The following is a 25927-nucleotide window of genomic DNA, read 5'->3' as shown; positions in this document are numbered from 1 at the left end:
GACACTGCTGTCCCCACCTTCTCTTCGCCGCCTCTGGACCAGGGCCCTCCTTCTGCTCTCATCCCTCGCTGAATGGGAAGGTGCAATGTGAGGGGGAGTGGATGTGAACGCGCACACACAGGTATGAGTATATACATGTGCACGCATGTACTTGTGTGTAGGAGATGGGGGTTCTATTGAGGTGTGACATTCAGTTCTGCTCCTAAGGAGATGTGAGTGCTAAAGAGGACACTTGGGGAAACTAAAGTTCAGACCTGCTCTGACTCCTCAAGGACTTCAAATGTCTCCCCATGGGCCGAGGGCCATGCTACACTGAAGGTAAGCTTCTGAGTTAGACAGGCAGCCTCCCATTCACTTAGGAAATGAACTCCTGTGTATCAAGGCTCGACTTTTTCTTTTCCCAGCCCAAATCTTAGGGAGCCGGGGATACCTGCAATGCCGCAGTATCGATGTCTCCCGAAGAGAGAATACATTGCTTGATAAATATAAAGGCATATGCTTTAGAATTTTTAAAAAAGAAAAAGATTGACACTGGAGCAGTTGTGAGCCAGCAGCCGTGACAGACGCGACGGAAACACATAACACATTTATTTGTCCCGTTACGTCTTCTTCCTGCTGCTATTGTTGTGGCTTTTCCCATGGGCACAGGCTGTGCAGAATTAAAGTGACAGTCCCTGGTCTCTCTCGATGCTGGGTCCCGTCCAGTGACGGGGAAGTGGAGGGGCTATGCAGTAGCTTCTAGAAGTCTTCCGTGCACACACTTAAAATGTGCGTTGTTATCTTTTTCTTAATCTCATCTACCCTACTGCCTAACAAAATAGTTCCTAACACTCTGACTGGAGAGCCAGAGGTCTGGGCAGCTCAGAGGAACAAGAGAAAAGAACACGGTAGACCATCCATGCTATCAAGAAGCAAGCTGTATCTCGCTTTAGCCACTGTTAGGTCAGGGCTGCCATCTCTTGAGCTGACGGTAATCCTAAATAGTTTGTTACTCACATGTTTCTGTGAATCCTCAAGATGCTGTGAGCTAAGTGTAGTTCTCCTCAGCCCCCAGAAGAGAAAATGAAGCCGGTTCAGAGGCCGAGAGACCAGACCATGCGTCCCGACTCCCGTGCCTGATCCCTGCTCCTGTAACACCCTGCCTCTTTGGGAATCATCCTCTCCTTGAGAAATAACGAGAGATCATCTGTCTGTCCAAGTCACCTGGCAGGCTGTTACCACCCAGAGAAAAGGTGGGGCTCTCCCGCCCTGGAAGGCACTCCCGAAAACCTCCAGGAGGGCTTGCTATGGTCAAGAGCACACAGCTCTAGACGAGGCTGAGAGTCTTGCAAAAGATAAGTTGCTGGGTGTGTGCGTATGGATGTTAAATACACAGTGCACAGGCACATAGATTATCCCTGCCCCCTTCTTCCTTTCTTGTAATGAATATCAAACCCAGGGCCTTCCAGCATGCTAGACAGCCTACCGCTGAGTTCCACTCTCGGCCCCCTAGTAGGCTCAATTAAAACTGTTAATCAGTATGTAAACATAGAAACACTTGAATACACAGCAGCACGACATTATGTAGAATGGAGAATCTAAATGATCAACCATGGGAAATGATTTAGAATTAACCAGCACACAGGAATAGTATGCAGCTGTTAAAAAGGCCGGTACCTGCGGGGGTGGGAGCCCTCCAGCGCCCTCGGGGCACTCGGGCAGCATGGTGAGCTTCTCTCGGGTGCTGCACATGCAGGATGGGGAGGGATGGGCCATCGTCCATTTCTGCTTCTGGAACAGGTGAGTGATGTTTGGGGACACAGATGGGGTCTTCCAGGAGGTTGAATTGCCACAGGGGTACTCCCTTATGGAAAAATGATAAAATATTCCACAGTCAATCCCACTGCTAGTATGTATGTATGTGTGTGTGTGTATATACATATATATACATACATACATATATTTCCTAGAAAAGAGGAATCATGACTGGCTTTCTTCTTCTCTGCTTTTCTCTTCCTTGGAGTCAGGAAATTTCCCTCCTGGGGATTAGAGTCTGCTTAAGGAATATCAGAACTGGGGTCCTGCTCGTGACAAAGTATAAACTAGAGAATAACCATCTAGTTTGCAGACTGTTTTTTTGGGGGGGGTTGTTTGGTTGTTTGGCTTTTTTGTTTGTTTGCTTTTGTTTCTGTCTGGCAGTTTTTGCTGTTGAGAGATGAAAAAAAAACAGAAGAATCTGAAATGTGTCCGTTTTGCTCTTAAGCAATAGCTTTGGGGAGGACGGATGAGAGAAGATGCTACAATTACGCTGAACTCTAAAGATACCTGGTGGATCAACTATGGTCTACAACTCTGTTTTCTATAATTACAACAGTGAGTGAGAGCCAGCTGGCCATAGAAATAATTCTTGTCATTCAAGGTCCAATTATACAACAACATATCCTTTGTCTTCTTCCATACATAGACATAGAATATAGAAGATTTCTAGATGGGGACATAGAGCTGTTCGTGTTGGAGCTTTCTAAAATACAAGTTCTGCTTAAAGAACAAGTTGGGTCAAGTGCTGCTTAGAGACATGGGTGTGATCCATATAAGAGGGCAGGATCGAGGGGTCTTTCCCAACACTTCCAGGCTGGTTTGGGGGTCTCCTGTGTTAGTGCAGGACTTACAGAAGCCGCTCTTTCTTTAGACAACGGTTGCCAAAGCCCGGCTTGTTCAGGAGGACGTCTGCCAGCACTGTGAGGTGTTCATTGCTGGGCTCATCCATGCTAGAGAGAGAGAGAGAGAGAGAAAGATATGCTCACGGGATAGACTAGGACAAAAACGACAATCGTCACTAACATGCAGATATAAGTGTTTACTGAATTCCTCATATACGCATGTATATGAGGCCCTGAACCCTGCCTGACTTGGAATGGTTGTGGGGCTTCTGGAAGTAGAGTACCCTACCATACACACCTAGAGCTCTGATGATTGATTATCTACGCCTTAAAAAAATGGAATTTTGATGCCCTTTTACAAGTTTCATATCCTCTTTCCTTATGGACCTTCCACTGGGTACCACATTGCTAAGCAGTGACTGCTACATTAGCTTCCCTTCTAAGAACAATCCCAGGACCCCTTTGACCTTGGTGACGATTCCAGGGATGCGGGAAGGTCAAGACCCTTGTAGCAATCATGTGGCCCAGGAATATCACATGTCAGAGGATAATGGTGTCCCACAGGGATGAACCTGCATACCTGAAGAAGGTGTATTGATGCCCGTACATCCAGGGCTGAAGGGTCAAAGCTGGAAAGTCACCAAACGGAGGCACAACAACGGAAAGCAGCAGAGCCAAAAACACGAAAGTGGCAGGAAGAACAATCTGTAGGAGAGAAGCCACAGAGGCACGGGCTGAAGTGCGAGATGACACGCATGCACAGGAGGGCAGTCAAGGCACTATGTGTACCCATACCGTGCACACACGAGGCACACACATTCTTTAAAGCCTTTATTCCCATTTCACAATCCCATGCTGGCAGTGAAGGACAGGCTTCTGGGGGAACATTACAGGCAAGTGTAAAAAGTAATACATGTAGAAGGAAGCCGAATGTTCCTGCAGTCACAGAAAAATCTGAATGTCTGCCATGCTCAGCCAGAGCCTAAAGGGACGTTTAAAGAACAACCACGTTACTTGCTTCTCCTTGAACCAGAGTTCTTTTTTCTGAATGAAGAACATAGAAAGGGGGTTGGGCACATAGCTGAGCTGGTGTACAGTGTTTGCCCGGCATGCATGAAGACCCAAGTCCAATCTGTATCATTGTATAATATAGAGCCTAATGGCACATGGCTTTAATCCCAATCCTCAGGAGATGGAGGCAGGAGGACCAGATGTTCCAGGTCATTCTTAGCTACATAACAAGTTTGAGGCCAGCCTGGAGTACACGAGGCCCTGTCTCAAAATAGGACAATGGCTTTGAAAAGCGAATGAATTCATTAGAGAAATTAATGAAATACATAACTTTACCTTTCGTTATGAGAATGGAAACAATATGGACCAATGTGGTACTATCTTATTTTTTTTACTCTAAATGAGGCCCAAGCCTTTCAAGAAGGCTTACAAAACTCAGAATCAAAATAAAGGTTTGACAAGGGAGGAGTAGAGCCAATAGGAGCTGAAGAAAGGGTTCTGGGTAGTGGTTGAACTCATTCCCACAGATGCACCCAAGTAGACCGAAAAGCAGGACCAGTCCTAACGAGCCAGGGGTGAGGGTGGGGTGGGGGGGCGGGAGTGGGGAGGGGTGGGAGCCAAATCAAGCCCAAGCTGGCCACAGCGGTACCTGAGCCAGAAAGTCCTTGTGGCTGCGGACAGCGTGGTGGAATCTCTTGATTAGCAGCGCCTGCACATGTTGAAGAATCAGCCGAGCGCCTGTGTAGAATGGGGAGCCCAGTTCCTCTGGCCTTGGGGAAGACTGGCCCTTGGAAGGATCCACTTGTCCTGGGGAGCAGGGGTGAGAACCCTGGGCAGGTTGCCTGACTTTCTCAGTGGGAGCAGAACGAGGGTGCCGGAGATCGACATGTTCTCTTTTTTGCTGCGTGCTACCTAAGGGATCAAGAAATTGAAAAATATAAACATAGGAGATTATTATATACATTCCCCCCCCCAACATCAGTTACTCTTCATTTAGAAAACCACGGGGCATGGAGGTTAATAATATTTTTGTCATTGTTTGGGGTCAAGCCTCACTCTAGCCCATCCATACTTGGTCACCTGTACTGTGGGAGATGGGGAGGACTGGAGGCTCAGAGCCGGGAGAATAAGATCAATTAGTGTCTGTGTGGCTTTAGGTCGTATCTCAGGCTCAGTGAACTCGGGTTCCCCAGATGGGTCAGGTCCCTGTCCTATCTGCCTCATGAGGTTATCTGGCTATTAAGTAACACAATGCTATCAGGTGCTTTGTCGAGTATAAAGACCATGTGAGCCTGAGGCAAGAGGATTTGGAAGGGTTGCCTTGAGGCTCTTGCGAAATCTCGAGTATAGATCATGTGCTGTGTAGACTTGGCATGTATTTATTTAAGTCTCTCAATGACTTTAAGAAGTATGCCTGGGGGTGGTGGCGCACACCTTTAATCCCAGCACTTGGGAGGCAGAGGCAGGTGGATCTCTGTGAGTTCGAGGCCAGCCTTGTCTACTAGAGCTAGTTTCAGGACAGACTCGGAAGCTACAGAGAAACCTAACTCAAAAAAAAAACAAAAACAAACAAAAAAACCCAATGAACAACAACAACAAAAACACCACCACCAACAACAACAAAATCCTAGAATATTATTATTGTTGTTGTTATTATTATTATTTTCATTCTTCACATGGGGAAACTGACATATGAAGAGACTCAGTTCCTTGCGCAGAGTCACTTAGGTTTCAAATGATGGAGCTCAGGTTTGATAGTTGTCTACTGCACTCTATGGTTAAATTCTGTACAACCTGCTCTCGACTGCCTCTGAAATGCCCACCGCTATGCCCCTGCTGACCCGTCTTCAATGTCTGACTATTATTCTGACAGGCTAATTACTAAAAAGGAGCATGCTATCCAGGTACAGGTCTCTAACTTTTAATTCTAGCACAACTTGTGATCTAATTTAAGTGCTTTCATTCTTGTCTTGGTTGATGTGAATCTTTGGCTTTGAAGGAATTGAGAAAATTCAATTGCTCTCTGCAAAAAATTTAAAAGAGAACCTGGGTCCCCTGAAGAGATCTCATCCCTTCCCCTTCTGCAAGGATGACGGCCTCAGTGGTCTGCCACATGACCTATATGGGTGAGCAGGAGCGCACATGGACCGGCATACACAGTCATTGGCAATTCTAGGCCCGACTGATATGTTTGATCCCTTAGGAGCTGGGGGAGATACACATTATATTAGGAGGTAGGAGAAGTAACCGAAATGCCACAGGAAGGAAACACTGCATAGGAAGACATTGCAAGGTGCTGAAGACATTGCAAGGTGCGCAGGAGTGGGGGACGAGGGACACAAGACAGCAAAAGAGAACTGCCACCATCTTTGCCTCTGAGCAGGAGAGAGGGCGCCTTGGGTCTATTTCAGCAGAGTGGGGACAAACCTCTTGTTCTATCAGAAGTGATTTGTGCTATGGAGACAAGTTACCATCCCGATACTTTACATTCCCTCTGCAGTAAGTACACAATACTCATAATGCTTCTTGTGGCCATGAAGAATCAAGCAAAGGACCCAGGCTAACACATACAGACACGAGAAGGCCAGAATTCACAAGAATTTCCGTGCCAGCCATTTCACAGTCCACAGGTTCCTAACTGAGAGTTTGAGAGTTTTTATCTTGATCTCAAAGGGGCCAGGAGACTGCAGCAGGCATCTGGGTTATACTAGCTGTCATCATTATCTCTAAGGACTCCCTGGAAGCTATCACTCCCGCAGACAAGAGTGGACCAGAAGCCTGGTGGAGAGGAGAGGAGATGGAGATACAGCAGAAAAAAAAAAGACCAGAGGTGACGTTTGAAGTGGGGGGGGGGGGGATCTACCAATCTGACAGTGGTAAGAATCTCGATTCATCCAGAATGTCCCTACCCAGCCAAATTCAGTTTCTCAATCCTGTCACCCAGTGCCATGAAGAACACAAAATGCATTACTTGGGGCTGTGGCACTAGGAAGGAAGGAATGGCTGCTTTGTTACTCTCTCTGTAGATTTTTCAAGACCAAATCTGGAGAAATACGGACTAGGTCACAGGGTCCAGCACCATACCTGCAAACATAGAGCTGGAATCTGAGTCTTCCGTGACCTTCAGAAAAATCTGTTGAAACAAGAAGAGAGAATTTGGTTCAGGCTATTCCTACTTCCGGGAGAATCTAAACCTCCATTTTGTTGGGCACTGTTACACCAGGGGAAGAAATACGCGTTAACTGCCTTAAGAACATGGTCTATGAATGAAAAGTGTAAGCACATGGTGACCACCGCTGCAGAAAGTATGCAGGCATGGGGACTGAGGTAGCAGGAAGCCAGCTAAGGATGGAGACAGCTCTACACTGGGCGGGAAATACTGGCCTTTTGCTTTGGTAGGAGTTTGCTTTAGTGTTAGACTTTTGCAAGAACTGCTGAGACTAACTGCGACCTCTCTCCGTCTTTACCTCTTCCAGGGGAGTGTCAGAAATTCCAAAGCTGCTGAGCCCCAGGTCAGACAGCGTCTCCTCCAGCTCTCGGAAGAGGCTGGCATATGCTCTCTGCTTGAAATCCTTGTTTGGAAGGAGGAAGATAAGTTCTTGGCCAATGCATTCCACCAGCTTTGCCTCCGGAACATGGTGGTACACCAAATCCGTCAGCTCCTTCACATCCCCTAAGACAAGGAGAAGGGCTGATATCAATTCCACCCAACCTTTCTAGAACCTGAAAGACTGTGTGATTGCCTGGGCCTCCTAGCCTATTCCACCCCTGCCTCTCCCCCTCCCCCTCCCTCTCTTATTTGAGAAAGGGGTAAGTAGCTGCCACCATCCTCTGCCTCTCTCCCTCCCCACTTCTCGTGTGTGTGTGTGTGTGTGTGTGTGTGTGTGTGTGTGTTGAAAGAGGGTCTCACGCATCACAGACTGGCCTCAAATCCTTTATGTAATTAAATCTGATCTTGAACTCCTGATCCTGCCACCTCTATCCTCAAGTGATGGATTATAGAGATGTACAAATCTATCATCTTTAGCAGGGCACACATCTTTATCCCAGCAGTCTGGAGACAGAGCCAGGTAGATATCTTTGAATTTGAGGACAGCCCACCTGTGATTTAGTTTGGTACAGGCTGGCCTTCCTGAGTGCTAGGATTAGAGGCATAAACCACACACTTGGCTCTTGGCGTCATGACATTTCTTTTAGACCTGACAATCAGTGAGTCTGTTTTTGGCTTAGTGGACTCTGGGACAAAGGTCCTCCAGGTGGCTAGCTGTCCAACCCGAGGGAGGGCATTTCCTCCATTGTTCAGTCAAAGGTGCTATCTCCTCAAGGAATGCTAAACTCCCTGGTTCCTCATTTGTGAAAGGGGAAAAGAACTGGGCCCACTTCAAGACTGTTTGTGGGGACGGGGAGTTAATGTATGCAGGGTGCTTGGGGTGGTGCCTGGCACAGGCTGGCTGGCACCTAGCGGCTGTTGCATTCCTGAACATCAGCCCAGGGAAGAAAGCCCATAGTCATCACCACTTATTCTCATTCGTTGGAAAGTTAGGAGTTAAGTCAGGGTTGTTTTCTTTCTCTCCCGCCTGGCCCAAGCAAGCTGTAGGGGACTTATCCACACACACGCCTAGAGAGGAGGCTATCCTTCCTAAATCACACCCATGTGGGTTTGTTTCTTGGAGGGTCATACCATTTTCCCCTGGGCTGTACCCGTTCTCTCATATAGGACAAGATTCACCAACCAGTGGCCGCAGAAGGAGGTTGAGAAGCCCTGGAGAGTATGAGGATGGATGGCGTCGGAGGCAGGAAGCATGGTAGCATGATAACTTTGAACAGCCAGAACTGGATTTTTATGGACAAGCACATATTACTTTGAAATTGAAAGCCTAACTTGATAATTAAAAAAAAAAAAAAAGGTGGGTCTTGTTTTGTAATTCAAACTGGCCTTGAACTCATAATTCTTGTACAGTCTTCTCCTGAGTGCCGGGATGATAGATACGTGATAATCTAATCCCCGTGAGTGTTGATATTCAAGCCGGTTTTCTTAAAGGGTCAGCCTCGCTAAGGAAAGTCTCAACTTTTTTTTTTTTTTTTAAGAAAAATGCTGTGGTCCGAATATTTCCCAGCTCGCCATTAAGATCCTGTGCTGAGCCTGAACTTGGGTGCCACACCTGCAAGCCGTGTGATTGTCTTCAGTCCTGGATGAGCTCATACTGGGACCGGGGAGTTCTTTACTGGAGGAAATAGCTCTGGCCCAGTAACTTGTAGGGGTCACGCTCATTGTTCTCGTAGGAAGGAAGTGAGAGCCAGTCACTGGATTCCCAGGGACTGTGTCTTAGATGTGTGTGTGTGTGTGTGTCAGCCTCTCAGAAGGCTCCATCTGGCAGGGAGGTCTGTGAGTGTGTGTGTGTGGTATGCGGAGCGGGGCGGGGGGGGGGGGACACACCCGCGGGGCGCCGCGGGGGGGGGGGGGGGGGGGGGGTGAGTGAGAAGCCAGCCGAAGAGGTAACTGGGGATTAAGGGATCGCTCCTCCCTAATTGGGGGCATCCACACCCACTGTACTTGCCACCATTACAGCATACCACGCTATACAAAGAAAGTCTTTTCATGGACATGGAGCCATACTTTAAACGTCATGCCAGCCACAGGCGCACACATTCCAACTTGATTTTGAGGGACTGTAACAACTAAACACGTTAACATGGATTTGTTTAAAGAAAGCATTAATGTCTGGACCAAGATTCCAAGGAGAGATTTTTCAGCAGCACAGGGGATGCCCACGGCGAGATGAGCAAAGGTCCAGAGAGGCAACGCCGAAGAAATGCTTCTGTCCGGCACAGTCTCTGCCGGCACGCCGAGGAGGGGAGCAAACCCCGGTGATGGGATCCCAAGCATTGCCCTCAGGCTTTTGTTGTCTCACTAAGTCGCCCTGGATGGCCTAGACTCCCTATTTAGATCAGGCTGGCCTAGAAACCACAGAGATCTGCCTACTTCTGCCTGTGCTGGGATCAAAGGCGCATGCCAGTGCACCTGGCCTTCCCCCAGCCCAGGTTTTAAGCAGAGCACATCAATGTTGTCAGGCGTTCTTGTTGCACCAGATTTCACTTAATGTTTGGGGGACTGTTAAATAGGAAACTTGGTCTTTGACAAGCACACACTTTCCTCTGTTCATAAAGCAAGGTCAGCACCTAAGTTTAATTTTGCTTTTATACTGGATTTTAGGGTCTGGGGCACTCCACTTGCAAAGTCATCCTCACGAGAGGCATGAAGATGGGCAGTTGCTGAGAATGGAAAGAATTGCTGGCAAGCTCTGGGATCCTGAGTTTAGACCTGACAGGAGAACAGTTGCATGTAGAGTGAGCCTATTTACTGCACCTCTCTGCAGATGGGGAGAGACCTCTGAGAGATAATACACCCTGAAATTAAAGGGAGGCTCACTGGGAACTTGGGAATGTGGAATATTGTGCAAGGATATCGTGTACCCTCTCCACCTACAAGCTCAGATTCTCCAAAAGTTCCCTGTAAGAGAGGTGCAGGGACGGAGCGATGGCTCCGCAGTTAAGAGCACTCACTGCTCTTATAGGGACCGTGGGCTCAGTCCATGGCCCCCCATGATGGCTCACAACTGTCTGTAACTCTGGTTTCAGAGGCTCCAATGCCCTCATCTAGCTTCTGGAGGCACTGCACATACATGGTTCACTTTCATACATGCAGGCAGTCATACGCATAAAATAAAAATAATAAATAAAATGCTAAAAGGAGAGAGAACCAGAGGATACCTTGGCACACTTTTAGGAGTGGATGTGCCCACGTTCTGTTAAAGGACAGGAGGATGCCAAGGACCAAGGCTTAATATGAGCAGGGGTGGAAAGTGAGCAAACACTGGACTCCTTATTGAAGAGAGAGCTCTTGGCTGCACGATTTTAAAATCACGTTAGGAATCATGTCAGGAGGAGAAACAGACTCAAGAGAGAGACGAGCAATCACACGACATTGGGGTTCCAGTACACCTTGCGTCCTCTTTGCTCGAGGGCATCGCAACAGAGCACAGCCAAGAACGTGGAATACGGTCATGAACCGGGACCAACGTTCAGCCTGCCCGGCTCTTACCATTCAATACTTGTTCTTCGGTTATCTCATCCACTCGGGCTGGACACCTGGTGGGGAAAGCCTTTGATGTACAGCTGCAGGCCCCCTACAACCGAGAGACAGAGATGACTGATGGGGCGCACCTCATCCCACGATAGCATCTTCGCGGTGCCAGCTGCTGTCACCACTGTTCTGTCTCTCATCACCAACCGGGGCCAACCTTTTCTTCTTCTTCTTCTTCTTCTTCTTCTTCTTCTTCTTCTTCTTCTTCTTCTTCTTCTTCTTCTTCTTCTTCTTCTTCTTCTTCTTCTTCTTCATCGCTGTTTAATCTGTTAATTCATCTGAGCGTTTTGAGGGTGTAGCTGGCTTGATTTTTATCCCAGAGGGGATGTGAGTCAGGCAGAGAGAGAGAGAGAGAGAGAGAGAGAGAGAGAGAGAGAGAGAGAGAGAGAACCTCAAAGCATCCCTTTGGATTGTCAATGCTTGTGTGGCAGCTGGAGACATTCTGCTCCCCTCCCAACCCCTGTGGACACCGGGCTGTGGAAATCTATGTAGGACAGGAAAACCCACTACAGCCACTTACACTGGAGGTGTAAATGACACAACAGTAGAACACTTGCTGCAATTCGAATACGAGGGACGCCTGTTCTCAAGGAGCCCAGGCAACACTCACAACCCTTTATCTCATTTGTCTCCTCTCTGTCCCTACAAGGCCGAAGCCAGCATCATCATCTTCATTTTCCATGTAAAGAGAGGTAACAGGAAAGAATAAAAGTCACCTGCTCAGAGTGACATAGTAGACTCGCCAGTCCCCCTGGTCCTAAGGGCGTGCTCAGTGCTCTCTGCTGGCTTCTCCGTCCCCGCATCATTGGTTATAGTTCCCAAGGATGTCTTTCCTTAGGTCTCATTTACTACTGGAATTCAGACTTAATTAGGGAACATGAGTGTTGGGATGAAGGAGAGATGCTTAAACAAAACAGTCTAACCTTGAAGGGCAAGGTGTTCCCATGGTACACCGTACTACATGTGTAGTTTGGGACACCGATGTGTAGTATTTCTGGTTGTTTAAAATAGTTGTGTCTGAGTGCATGCTTGGGGCATCTCTGCAGGGCATGTTAGAATGTGATTACTGAAATCTACAAATAGACCCAGAAATAAACTGATTCTGACAGCTAATGGCCGAGTGGGTAGAAATAGCTAGAACGGCAGCCCCCCACTGCTTGTCCCTTCCCATCCAAGCTGGGCCCCTTCCCTGCGCAGACACGGACCTCACAGCCACCTCTTTGGTTCTGGATGTTTTTCATCTTGCGAACCAAGGTCAAGTAGAAGCCTGTGCCAAAGCAGTTCTTGAGGAAGAGTGGTGTCCCACAGCAGTAGAGCCTTCCCTGGGAGAGGATGGCGATACGGTCGCCAAGGAGGTCAGCCTCATCCATGTGGTGAGTGGACATGATGATGGTTCTGCCTGTGAGGAGCGATCGGGGTTGTCACCAGACAAGCCCTGGAGAGGATGCACAGCAACCTCCAGGTGATGTGGTCCCCAGAACCAGAAGTTAATAAATAAAAACAAAGTAGCTAATTCTTCAGCAGGCATAGTTTTGTTATAGCAACTGATTATAAGCATGTAACTACCAGGCCTGGTTTGTGTGGTGCTGGGGTTGAACTTGGCGTTTTGTGCAGGCTTTGTAAACACTGTACCAAATGAGCTCCCCTCCAACCCAGCCTTCTAGACTGTTTCAGCCTGTTTGTGTTTATGTAAATACCTCAGGAGGCTCTCACTTGAACTTGGACTTCACTAACAGTCTCAAGGGAGCGCAGTTATGGCTGTTAGTGTACTTAGCTATAAACTACTAGGTGTGAGAAAAACGGGATTCCAGGAAGAACCTCAATGAGATCACAGGTTGCTGAGCACGGAGTATTCACCGGATCGATATTTCAGGAGCAGGTCCCAGATGGAGCGCCTGGAGTAGGGGTCTACCCCAGAGGTGGGTTCGTCCAGGACCACCACCTTGGAATCTCCCACAAAAGCAATGGCCACAGACAGTTTCCTCTGCATACCACCTGGAGGCAGAAGGAAGACGATGGTGGCTTATCACAGATACCTTGACATGGGGACGAGAAAAGCCCATGATTGGTGGCATGTGGAGGCTCTTCAAATCTGACAGTTTGATAACTGCCACCTTAGATATCCCTGCACTGTCCAAAGACATAGCGGCATTGGGGCTTCATCAGTGCAGAAAGGCCACCCTTGTGTCCGGGTACCTGCTCATCTGAAGACTGGATCTTTAACTTCACAGAAGTATTAGGAGTTCACCCCGGTACAAGGCCCTGACCAGTGGTTCCCAACCTTCCTAATGCTGCGACCCTTTAATACAGTTCCTCATGTTTTGGGAACCCCCCCCCAACCATAAAATTATTTCGTTGCTACTTCATAATTGTAATTTTGATACTGTAAAGAATTGCAATGTAAATATCTGCTATGTAGGGTTGTGACCCACAGGTTGAGAACCACTGCCCCACCCCACTCCTCTTCTGAGGTGCACCAGGAGGGAAGCGATGGCTGTTTTAGATGAAGACCTGTCTCTTTCCAGTACCAAGCACCTGAAAGGTCCTGTGCCTCCTCGTTTCTCTTGTGGTGAAGGCCAGTGTCTTCTAACATGGCTTCCATCTCGAGCTGGGCCTCCTCCCAGGACTTCCCTTTCAGCTGGGCATAGAACAGGATATGTTCAGCCACTGTGAGACTGTGGGGACAGGACGAGGAGAAGGGCAATGAGCTGAGCAATTCCATTTCTAGCAATTTAGCTTAAAAAATAAAGATAAAATCGGGCGGTGTTGGGAGGCAGAGGCAGGCTGATCTCCGGGTTCGAGGCCGGCCCTGTCTCAAAAGAAAGAAAGGATGAATATAAAGAAATAGCAATCAAAATTTTCATTCTGGTATTATTTATGATACAAAAGTAAAACAGCATTGGGATCGTATATTTGTACTTATAAACATTAGAAATTCCTTCTTAAAGAAATATGTAATCACATGAAGAGACATTCATAACACCTTAAGTTCAAAAAAAGCAATTACGGAACTGGAGAGATGACTCAGCGGTTAAGAGCATGGGCTGCTCCTACAGAGGAGCTGGGTTCGAGTCCTAGCACCCACATGGCGTCTCACAACTGTTTGTAACTCTAATTGAAGGCGCTGGGCACACATAGAGTGCACAAATATACAGTCAGGCAAAACACCCATGTACACAGTAAGATAATTAAAGAGCAAGCGCCCTTTCAAAAAGTCAGGTGACAAAACTGTACATATAATTTTACTCTCCTTCATAACCTGCAAGTCTGCAGGCACGTCTGCACGCGCAGAGGAATTTCTCAAGAACCATATCTAGAGGTGTTGACAGCGATCGCCTCTTGGGTGGTGGAATGACTCGTGACAGTTTTGTTTGGTTGTGTTTTTCTTTGTTTTCTACAATGACTAGAGTCAGGATATAAAATAAGTTTCGGTTGGAAAGAAAGAGAATGGGGTGAAAGAGAATGGGGTGAAAGAGAGAAAAGGAGGACGGGAGGGAGAGAGGGAGGGGAAGGAGAAGGAAGAAGGTGGAAGTAGAAAAGGAGAAAAGAAAGAAACTCAAGCCAGCCAGCATGAAGGCCCTCTGAAAGGGCAACCCTTGGCACCAGGGCTCAATGAGGAGAAGGAACGATGCTCCTCTTTCTGGTTCCTGCCCGGAAGAATGTAGGCACGCACTGGGGTGGGGGTCAGAAAGAAGCTGCTGTGACTCCTCTGGCAGGGACATCACAGCTCTGAGCACCAGGAGCACAGTCTCACATCTGGAGAGACAATTCTTACCCCAGCAGGACAAGGGCTTTGAAGGTGGGGACCAGACTATAAAGCATTGGGCTTGAGAGAAGATGTGAGCTGGGGGCAGGAGAGGAAAAGATACCGGTAGCTTAGGGTTCCTGTCTCTGTGATGAAACACCATGACCAAAGCAACATAGGGAGGAGAGGGTTTGTTTGGCTTACACTTCCACATCACTGTTCATCATCAAAGGAAGTCAGAACAAGAACTCAGTCAGGGCAGGAACCAGGAGGCAGGAACTAACAAAGAGGCCATGGCGGAGTGTTGCCTACTGGCTTGCTCATCACGGCTTTGCTCCGCCTTGGCTTATGGAATCCAGGACCACCAGCCCAGAGGTGGCACCATGCAAAATGGGCTGGGCCCTCCCCCTCCCACAGCAATTGCTAATTAAGAAAATGTCCCACAGGCTTGCCTACAGCCCCACCTTATTGGAGCATTTTCTCAATTGAGGATCCCTGCTTTCCTGTTTCTCTCCCTTGTGTCAAGTTGACATAAAAGTGGCCAGCACAGCAGGGGGCGTTTCCAACAGACGTCCTGTTTTCTCCTGGTGCCGGAGATGGAACCCAGGGACGATGGACATGCCAGGCAAGTACCGTACCACAAAGCCCACCCCTGCCCTGGAGAATCTCAACTCCAGTTCACTTACTGGTGGAATAGGATGTTATGCTGGGGACACATGCCCAGGCTCTGGCGTACTGACTCAAGGCTGGTTTCAATGTCTTTCCCCCCAATGAGCACAGTCCCTGATGTTGGTGGCAACAGACCGGTCAAGATGGACCTGCCAAACAGAGGGTTAGGTGTCAGAAGGAAAGGGCTTTAGGACTCACCAGGGGAGGATGGCAACCCCACTCCAGGGTCAGAAGGATGCCTGTAGTGATTCCTGCCTTAGCTCACTATTAAACTCAAACCTACGTCAGCTGAGGGGCCTTGACATTTTCTATACAAGGCTTACTTAGCACCAGTGCCTACATTCAGGTCCTGGTACCCAGAACCACAAGGGCCTTCTTTCTCTACTCTTTATTTCCTGTGCTTCCAGACAAGTTTCAAGAGCTTTGGGGATTCCCAGCCTCAGACACGACATCACTCACCCATCACTGTAGTGGTCGGTTGTAGTGCCTACTGGGATGATCAACCATAGTGGTCACTGTCATGGTCAGTCATGTGGTCACTGTGATATTCACTGATATGGTCAGCCATAGTGGTCACTGTTATGGTCAGCCATAGTGGTCACTGTGGTGTTCAGATAGGGTCAGCCATAGTGGTCACTGTTGTCACTGTTGTAGTGTCCACTGTAAAGGTCTGTCATAGTGGTCATCCGGTGGCTAGCCCTTGAGGTCACGGTCATGTTGTGGTCAGTTAAAGGGGTTGAGAACACAGCCCACTGCTTTGCCTGGGTAAGCAACCCTGACCGTGGAGAAACTGGCTGTTGCCTTTACAAAGCCCAGGGAAGACGGCAATGCCGGTAGGAAGCTGAGCCCACCTATGCGTTCACTGCGTGTCTGCTGATGAACTGACCCTGACCACAGTCAGGCACAGGAATTAACCACTCACAACTTCAGTTTTGGATCCCTAACCTAAAAAGCCCATAACTATGTTGTGATTTTTACCCCCTTTCTTTAATAAAACAAGACATATTGACTCCTGCCTGCTTAGGTAGATGTCTGGGTTTAGTGATCAAAAGGTACTTTAGAACAGAACCAGTATGAAGTGAAACTTTAAGGTGTTATGTTATTCCTGGTGTTGGGCAGCGTCGTGTTTCAACTCCAGGGGAAGTTGAATCTCTGCACTTAGTGAAGTAATGTGTTTGTCTTCAAGAGGTCCTGGGGTCTTGGCTGGAGCTTCCTGTTCCCGGACCACGGGAGTTCAGGAGTTCGCCAGGGAGGTAGACCTAGACTGCCACACCCAGCCCTGATAAAATCGCAGGCTCTCAGAGCCCATATTTAGAAGCCGAAATCTTTGTTGATCAACCACTAGAGGGAAACAGTCCCAAGCACAATGGCCCGGGCCCCACATTCCGTTCGCACTGAAAGCCCCAAGAGCACATTCCAGAACAGGGAGTTCACCGCTGTTCCTTCCCGGGGCCCTGGAAGCCAAGGATTTGACGGCTGCCGTCACGCGGCTTGGTGACCCCCCTACCCTACCCCTCCTCCACCCCCCCCCACCCCCCAGCGGAGCTCTGCCTAGGAACCTCAGCAGAGGGCGCTCAGGCCCCTGAAGAACTGTAGGACCGAGAAGTCTACCCAGAGATCCAGATTTTCCTGCACCTGGCCTTCTGCCAGGCGTGTACTCCGCCACGGGTCTCTCTACACTTCCTTAGAAGTGTAACCAACCCCCAACAGAGGTCCCATGCCAACTGAAGCACCCTGGTAATTGGTAGGAAAGGGAGTGCTCCTTAAAAACAGCGGTGCTCTACAGACCCTGGACATAGACAGCCAGGGCTTTGTCCTCACTGTGGATGACAGGGATGGGAATTAAGGAGGGGACTAAGGGTGTTGGGACAGGAGACGACTGTGGCAAGAGGATCTGGCTAATGCACCTACTGAGCCCATCAACTCAAAGGCATCAGGAAAAAAAAATCACTCAAACTCTGTGAACGTCCATTTCTGTGACAGGAAGGGGGGCTATACACTTACTCCCCATTCTCTCCCCGCTTCTTAACGAATATTACATGTACTCGAGTGGGCTTTGAATACTGCAGCATTCTTAGGAGGTTTTTTTAAAAAAACTTTTATTTATTACTTAATTTTATTTTGCAGTGTTTGGGAGGGGGTTGCATTCAAGACAGGATCTCACTATGTAGCTCTGGCTGTCCTGGAACTCACTCCGTAGACCAGGATAGCCTTGAACTCACAGAGTTTACCAGCCTCTGCCTCCCAGGTGCTGAGATTAAAGGCATTTAAGCCACCACACCCAGCTTGCTTTGCAAATTCTTGGGACCACAACAAGGGTGTTTTATTTATTTGTTCATCTGTTTCTAGCACAATTCAATAGGGAAGCACAGGCTGAGGATATTGGGGAGAGGGAAGCCGGGGATGATGGATGGGATGGGACGGGGACAGCCTCTTTGCTAGAGAACTCACAAGGTGGTGGTTTTCCCTGCTCCGTTGTGACCGAGGAATGCCGTGATCTGGCTCTCATAGAAAGTGATGGTAAGGCGGTCCACAGCGGGCCGACTACCGGGCTCGAAAACCTTTACCAGGCTCTTCACGCACACTCCCGGCACCAACCCTGGAAGCTCGCGTTCGAAGAAGGAGTCTTGGAAGGAAAAGCACATTGTAGAAAGGGCAACACTCTAGCGACCGTGCTCACTGAACACAGTGCCTTCTTCAATCCTGTGTTCTGCCTGTAACTTCGCCTGCCTGCACGCCTGTAGCTTTGTAAAGAGGATCAAAATAGTCATGGTAATAATGGCGCTGGCCATCGCTTCAACACTTATTGTGAGTTGGGTACTGTTCCCGGTGTTTTCCAAGCATGACCTCATTTCACACTCTTTTCAATCGGTTAGAAAGCCCAAGACCGAGAGGCAGTGAGTGTTCTGTTGAGGTTATGTGGCAGAGTTAGGGTGTGAGCCCAGAGTCCATTCTCATCTGAAACAGTCCCTGCCTGCATATTGAGTTAGCCCCAAGCTCCATCTTTGTGCTCAGGCTCAGTCTATAGGATTCTTCATGGGTTTCTGGCACCAGCTCTCACCCCTCAGCACTCCTGGACAGCCCACTCTTCCTCATCGTGGCTCCTCCCTCCCTACGCTTCCTGTCCCCTTCACGTTGACCGACCGACTCTCTCCCTCCCCTGACCCCCACCATATCTTCTCTGCAGGACACTCTACAGGGCCAGATTAATTATCATCAATTAATTCCAAATATCTGCTCTCTGGCTCTGTCCCTAAATCTGTTGCTTTGTCTGTCTGTCTGTCTCTCTGTCTGTGCCTCCCAGTCTGGCCTAAAGCTGAACCAGAAGCCCATCCTCAGTTTCACTGCCTGTCATTTCAGCTTTGTCAAACCACTCCAGGAGGAGGGTCTTCCAGAGGCATCCCCATCTGCAAACCAACTCCATGAGGATCCGGGTCTCCAGCGTGAGCTTTGCCAAGTGGTACCTGAGGGGCACCTGGAGGCTGGACCTTCTCACGCCAACATCAGGCTAAATCAGAGCCCAGGCACCTCCCTAAACCCAAGAAATACATACACTCCAGGATGAGAACCCTTACAAGAATTAGATCAAGAGGAAGATGGAGCAACAAAAGCCAGGGACACAAGTCTTATGTAGCCTGCCCATCAGCCCAGGAACGATTAGGTAACCTCCACAGCCAGGAAAGCCTTCTGGTGGTGCTAGTGAATGGACCCAGGGTTTATAAACCTTGAGTGAAGTGCAGGCAATCAGCTCTGCTAGACTCTTTCCCCTGACAGCACTTATTTTTGTCTTTCCTTATAGCTCATATCCGCTTCTAGTCCCAGTGACCCAAGTCATTGTTCTGGCTAAATCCTCGGAAGTCAGCACATTCGCACAATTCACTTGGGATTTGCCTAACAAGGGCACAAACACACTACAGACTTGGGATTTGCTTTCTCCAGGAAACATGCACTAATGTCTGGGTTGGACCATTCATGCCCGTCATGCGCAGCTGGACATCAGATTTAACATCAGTCAAGAGAGGGAGGCAGCTTCCTGGCCTTCTTCATTCCACCCATCTTGTGGTTTTGCTCGGGCACTGCTGGTGCTACCTAAGCTTCCTAGCTTTTTGCCTAGGCTCCGCTCTGCTCTTTTCTGGGGCTGGGGAGTGGGGGAGGGGTGGCGGGCGTTACCACTCATTCCTTCCGGGTGCTCCGGATCCTCCATTTCCTCTGTTAAAGGTTCAGTCTTTTCCAGGGCCCTTTCTTCTCTGGTCGAACAACCTGAACCAATCAGAAGCCTATGTGACTCTTCAGTAAAGACAGGGTTGGAGAGGAAGGGTAGAGGGAACAACCGAGTTCCCCACCACAAGGGGAAGACAGCTCCCTCAACAGCCACCATTGCTCTGAGACCAGCCTGCTGCATGGCCTCCAGCTCTGACCTGCTGCCAGGCCACGAGATACTCAAATCTGGTTGCGCCATCTTCATCAGGCCCAAGGGGACTTTTGTAATTGGAGCCTTGGAGCCGAAAGAGTTTCTATTTACTCTGGTGTTTGTTTTCAGGGGGAGCTGGGACTCAAACTCAGAATTTCATGCACGCTAGGCAAGCGCTCTCCCACCCACATCATTTCCAGCCCTCACCTCTTCCAGTTAATACGCTAGGCTTCCCATGTCCAAAATCGTGACTGAAAAACCAAAACCAAAAACAGACATATAAAAAAAAATCTGCCCAAGGGTTAAATTTGGAATGGGCTAATTTTCTTTAGCTTACCACCTGGTCCTTTTTGGCTCCAACCTACAACATGTCAGTCACAGGAACCTTGAGCAAAAATTCATCTATAGTGATAAGATAGGTAGCCAGTGTAAATCTAAGTTTGAGAAGTAGCTCCCTTGAGAAAACCACCTATTTGGGCATTTAAGAATTCTGAGGTTAACACCAGGGTGGAGCCTGGTATATTCAGGATTATGAAGGGTGATATCACTCACTCACACACACACACACACCATAGTTTCTTTTTTTTTGTGTGTGTGGGGGGGCTTTTGTTTTGTTTTGTTTTTAGTTGGCATTTGGTCTAAAAGGGTGTCAAGGACATCCTGGAAAGGGAAGAAGCAGAAAGGCCTCCAGCCAGAGAGGAAGCAGGAACCAGAGGAAGCCACCAGCACCAAGCCCTTAGGGTTCTGGTTCAAGTGCAGATGGGCAAGCATCTGTGGCTATTCTCAGTGTCTGCTCACCAGGGCCTCTCCTCCAGCAAGATGGGAGGGAGCAGCAGGCTGAGGCTGAGTAAGTAGTGTTGTGCTGCCTGCTGCACGTCTGACTCCACTTCCTGGAGCAGTTTCGAGTTCATTCTCCAGAATTCCCGAGGTCAACATCCGGGCTAGCATACTGTCCTCAGGTGGAATAAACCAGCCAGAACAAATGTCTTTCTAGATAACCACTGCGGTGGGTGACTTCCTCGCCGGGAGATGTTCTAGTTTCTGTCACTGGCGTCCACTAGGATTTCTGTAACAAATGGATGTCCTAGAACTCCGTTTCTGTGTCTATGACAAGAGGAGCTGGGGAGTGACTCCTCTGCCTTCTTATCCAGATAGAGTGAGAGATTGAATTTTGTTCAGTTTACTTGACAGGTGAAAAATATTTCCCTTCTGTCAGCAAAAGTGTATGTGTCTCATTTTCAAGGAACACATTTCTCTAAAATTTTTTGTCCTTTGTCTTGAATGGCAGAGCACCTCTTGGGATAACAGAGGGGGGCAGATGAGCAAGAGCGCTGGCGTTCACTGACATTAAGAACACTCCAGGGGCACCCCTGTGTTAAACACTCTCATTTATGATGGGTCAATAACTTGATCACAGTAGACACTTGAAAGTTTGTAGATACACACGACACACAAAACAATGGAATGGAAAAACACTGGGCTGTCAAAACACTGCTGCTTGAGCTATTAAAAATGTATATAGAGAAAAATACTTGGGAGGGGGACCCTCAAAACGTCAAACAAACAAAGATCTATACAAGCCTTTTAAAGACTCAGATTAAGCCTTAGAAAACTAAACACCGCATCAGTGCTTAAAGGCTAGAACCCGGCCCCGGTGTGGTCATCCACATTGAAGCATGGGTAGGTAGAGGTGAAGTCGAACATTTGAAAACATTTTTTTTCCTTCCTGAACCTCCCAGTTCTAGGGGAGACTATAGCTCATAGCTTTAGAGTTCCTCTGCCGCCCCAGAACTCAAAAGACTATGATCTAAGGGGTTCTTATAATTTCCAGAAATCACTTGGCCTCCTGTTTGTTTAGGAGGAAAGATAAATTGTGTTTACGAGGCATTGTCAACAAATGTCCATTTGACTTTCTTCTCCGGCTGCAGAGCACAGCGCAGTTTCTGCCTCATCTTCAGAGAGTCAATTACTGTGCCCTTCCAGACTGTGGAGAGTAAGGACAGAGGGGAGGGAAGAAAGCGGAGCCTGACAGCAAAGCTCCCTTCATGATTCCTGGATCTCTGCTTTAAAAGCAGGAAGAAGATATCTGACTCCTGAAATGGTTCGACCCCTTTTCAACAGGTGCTTAATCCCCAGACACGAACTGCCAATTTTCCGCCTTTCGATCTGGCTCTGTGATTCACCAGAGGTGAGCTTGTGGAGGCTGTGATGCTGGGCGGCCTGCTGGCCAAGCGCAGGCAGCAGGAATCGTGACTTGACATAAAGGGCCACCTAGGACCTTCCACACCTCTTGCACAAACCCCAAGGAATTAGTTTCAATCCTGAAGTGTTTCTGGTGTTGTTATTTTGTTTTAATTTATTTTGAAGATAGAGTTTCTTTGTGTAGCCCTGGTTGTCTTGGAGCTCACTCTGTAGACCAGGCTGGCCTGGAGCTCACTCTGTAGACCAGGCTGGCCTGGAGCTCACCCTGTAGACCAGGCTGGCCTCGAATTCACAGAGCCTCTGCCTCCTGAGAGCTGGAATTAAAGACGTGTGCCACCACCACTTGGCTGTTTTAATTAAACAAACAAACAAAACACCCAATTTACCTTCACCTCCAAGCCAGTAAGACTCTTGTAGAAGGAAGTACCAGGGGAGTGGCGTTCCATAGTCTCCTGAGAACAGGAAAGTAAAGAAAGAGAAAACAGTGAGTGCCCCCCCCCCCATCACACAAGCTCTATAATATACTCAGTGTAAATCTCAGATTATAGCAACTGTTGATAATCACAAGCCATTGTGTAGTTACTCACAGGCTATCAGGCAAAGCACTTCTTTCAGTAAGTTTGTAATCAAAATACCATGGGATTTTTTGGGGGGTGGGTGTTACCAGCAACACTGGCAATGAAGATCTTTGATGACATCAGTTTCCCAAGAAATAAGTGTTATCAAAGAATTAAATCATGCCATTTTTTTTTTAGCAGTTAACCAGAAAGCAATAACATTGGAGATCACAACTATTTGCTGGACTCTATTTATATACCAGGCGTATTACATACTTCCCATGTGTGACAGCAGTGGATTCTGAAAACCCTAGGAACCGGGAAGTAATATGAGTCTGAAGGATGCAGACACGGAGGTGCACTAACTTGGAGCCACCTCCCCCATGAAATGAACATGCGAGAATATTAATGCAGGCAATCTGGTTCTAACATCACCAATTCTCAACTCCCCACATTCGACTGGTTCAGCTGTATTTTTTTTATGTTTTTATTTATTAAAGGTTTCCATCTCTTCCCCGCCACCGCCTCCCATTTCCCTCCCCCTCCCCAATCAAGTCCCCCTCCCTCCTCAGCCCGAAGAGCAATCAGGGTTGCCTGCCCTGTGGGAAGTCCAAGCAACCCTCACCTTCATCCAGGTCTAGTAAGGTGAGCATCCAAACTGCATAGGCTCTTACAAAGCCAGTACGTGCAGTAGGATCGGAAACCCATTGCCATTGTTCTTGAGTTCTCAGTAGTCCTCACTGTCCGCTATGTTCAGAGAGTCCGGTTTAAGGGGTGCACCCACACACTGAGACAATGGGGATGTTCTATTGGCAACTCACCAAGGCCAGCTGGCCTGGGTCTGAAAAAGCCTGGGATTCAGCTGTATTTTAAGGGGGAAAAAAAGGTCCCAACTTTCTGGTTCAGTTCTCTTTGCAGGTCCCAACTTTCTGGTTCAGTTCCCTTTGCAACGTCACATCTGGGCATTGCTCACCAGAAAGAAGAGATGTGCAAAGAGCGTTCTTTCAGCCCAACCTTTGCTCTCCAGGAAGAGTAAGGGGCTGCAGACCATTCCAAACCTCAGGAAGAAGATTTAAAGAGATTCTGGGCTAGCAACCACCTTTCAGTGCTGGGAGGGGGTGACCCGGAGAAGGCAAGGAAGCTCCAGCTCATTCCATTCCCTCACCTTATGACAGTCCTTGAATCACAGCCATTACAATAAAGCCGCAATCGAAAAGAGAGCACTCTGGTAGTGTTAGGATGGGATGGAGGTCTTACAGGATTGTCCCTAACTGGATAGTCTCAGAGTGGAAATAAATGGTAGTGACAGGGAACGGGATGGTGTTTGAGAAAACACACCTCTCGTGTCCTAATCAGAGTCCCAACCTCATGTCTCAAAATGTGGCATTATTTAGAAGGTAAATGTGCTTAGTTAAGTTAGGTGGGGTCATATGGGAGTAGGGTGACCACACAGAGGCCTCATGAGATAGTCATATGAAGACCGGCACCCAGGGAAGAAGCCACATGAGGTGGAGGATTGGAGCAATGTGCCTGCAAGTCAGGGAAGCCAAAGCATCAAAACCCTCCAGAAGCTTGGTTTTATAGGCAGCATGGCTTTCCCAACAGCTTCATTTTTGATTTCTAGCTTTAAAAAAAAAAATCTCTATTATTTTAAGCCCTTGTGATAACAACTCTGGAAAACACATTGTCCTTCAGGGGACACGGACCCAGGCTGCTGGACTCGGCCATCTTTTCCCATTTGCGGTTGTTGCACACCTGTTGCTCTTTGATTGCCTTGGTTCTTCGTTTGTGACAGGATCTCACTGTAACTCAGGCTGCACTTGAACTCACAGCCTTCCGTACCTGGTCCCAGCTGCTTATTTCTGAGGACCATGAAATAAGCCCATCCCAGGCCCATCCTCACCCCTCCCTCTCTGCTTTGGCCAGGGCGTCATGAGCTAGACCCAGATGTCACTGTACAGCGAAGGCTGACATGGAGGCCATCCACGTGAAGAGGGGACTGCTCCAGCTATAGGAAATGCTAGTTTGAAGGAAAATCTGCATTTCTGCAAAGTGGATTATAAAACTTCGCAAACAGCTAGTTTTGACCCAGTAGCTGATTTTCTAGGTTGCAGGTGTATTAGATAGTGATTCGGTGTCCATGAAATACTAAGTTCTAGTCAGGGCTTCCAGGCTGTTGCTGTGAAATAAACAGATCATAATTCTGCTTGCGTGGGGCTCTCCTAGGAAAGATGGTAAGTCAATAAATGCATACATAAGGTTACATCACTATTGTGAAATATTAGAAGGTGTTATGTTTGTTTATGCTTGTTTAATGATGCGAAGATGTGTTGTATTCTTTTATGTTGCTTTTGTTTAACTCTGTGAAGCTGTGTGACTTTGCCTGTCTAAAACACCGTTTGGTCTAATAAAGACCTGAATGGTCAATAGCGAAGCGGAAGAAAGAATAAGTGGGATTGGCAGGCAGACAGAATAAAAAGACGAAAAAAGGAGGAAGGAACGAGAAAAGGAGGAGAAGAAGATACTAGGGGCCTGCCACCCAGCCACACATCCAGACATGAAATAAGAAGGGGCAGGAGGAGGGAGACATACAAAAATAAAAAAAGGTAAAAGCCCAGAGGCAAAAGATAGATAATTTAAGTTAAAAAAAAAAGCTGGCTAGAAACAAGCCAAACTAAAACCAGGCATTCATAAGATAAAATAAACCTCAGTTTGTGATTTATTTGGGAGCTGGGTGGTGGCCCCCCAAAAAAATAAGAGTGAAAAACAAAACAAACAAACAAAAAACAACTCCACATCATGTCAGGTGGTAATGAGCGCTTAAAAAACATAAAAAAAGTAGGGTAAAGGTTAGGGCCACACAGGGAATATTGGTCATACAAAGACAAAGATCTAGTACTCTTCAGTCTAGAAAGATCTCTGCGATAAAGTGACATTTGAACAGAGACCTGAGCAGAGTGAGGAGCCGAGTCAGCAGATCGGAGGCATGGCCCGGGGAGTAAGGCACTGCTAGTGAAAACAGCAGGTGTGAAGGTCGGCCCGGAAGTGTGCTAGTGTGTTGAACATCAGTGGGGAAGATTGTGGTGGCCTGAGCTGAGAGACTTAGTGTGGAAGGGAAGGCAGGGGGTGAAGAGGGTAGCAGAAAGGCAGATGATGAAGCCTGAGTCGGGACACTGGGTTTTACTCTGAATGAGGAGAAAGGACCATGAAGGGGTTGGAACAGAGTGTTGACACCATCTGGCCTAGATTGCCAAGGCTCCACCTGCATACAGCGAGGGGGACCTGGCTGTAGGAAGTGTCGGTGGAAGGAGGCTTGGAATGGGAAGATGGATCGGTGGTGGCAGGAAAGCCAATTCTAGACCTATTTCTCTCCCTGTCCCTGTCATGTGTGTGTGTTTATATGTGCGTGTTTACATGTGTCCCTGTCATGTGTGTTTACATGTGTCCTTGTCATGTGTGTGCTTACAGGTGCGTGTTTACATGCGTCCCTGTCATGTGTGTTTACATGTACGTGTTTACATGTGTCCCTGTCATGTGTGTGTTTGCATG

General features: G+C 48.0%; 1 protein-coding gene across 1 annotated transcript in view; it reads right to left on the bottom strand.

Annotated features, from left to right (window-relative positions):
• Abca4 (ATP binding cassette subfamily A member 4) overlaps positions 1-25927 on the bottom strand; it is a 128534-nt gene that overhangs the window by 31818 nt on the left and 70789 nt on the right. Inside the window, exons 17-30 of the mRNA XM_005357217.3 lie at positions 22208-22273; positions 19379-19468; positions 17660-17834; positions 15226-15357; positions 13330-13469; positions 12652-12789; positions 12000-12193; positions 10753-10837; positions 7118-7323; positions 6735-6783; positions 4300-4562; positions 3220-3344; positions 2649-2747; positions 1657-1843 (exon numbers count right to left, since the gene is read on the bottom strand). Coding sequence (XP_005357274.1) covers positions 1657-1843; positions 2649-2747; positions 3220-3344; positions 4300-4562; positions 6735-6783; positions 7118-7323; positions 10753-10837; positions 12000-12193; positions 12652-12789; positions 13330-13469; positions 15226-15357; positions 17660-17834; positions 19379-19468; positions 22208-22273 — 1949 coding nt within the window. The remainder of the gene's footprint in view (positions 1-1656; positions 1844-2648; positions 2748-3219; positions 3345-4299; positions 4563-6734; positions 6784-7117; positions 7324-10752; positions 10838-11999; positions 12194-12651; positions 12790-13329; positions 13470-15225; positions 15358-17659; positions 17835-19378; positions 19469-22207; positions 22274-25927) is intronic.

The sequence above is a fragment of the Microtus ochrogaster genome, chromosome 21, assembly GCF_000317375.1.
Source record: "Microtus ochrogaster isolate Prairie Vole_2 chromosome 21, MicOch1.0, whole genome shotgun sequence".
NCBI classification, from domain to species: Eukaryota; Metazoa; Chordata; class Mammalia; order Rodentia; family Cricetidae; genus Microtus; species Microtus ochrogaster.
This window is presented reverse-complemented; position numbering and strand designations above follow the sequence as displayed.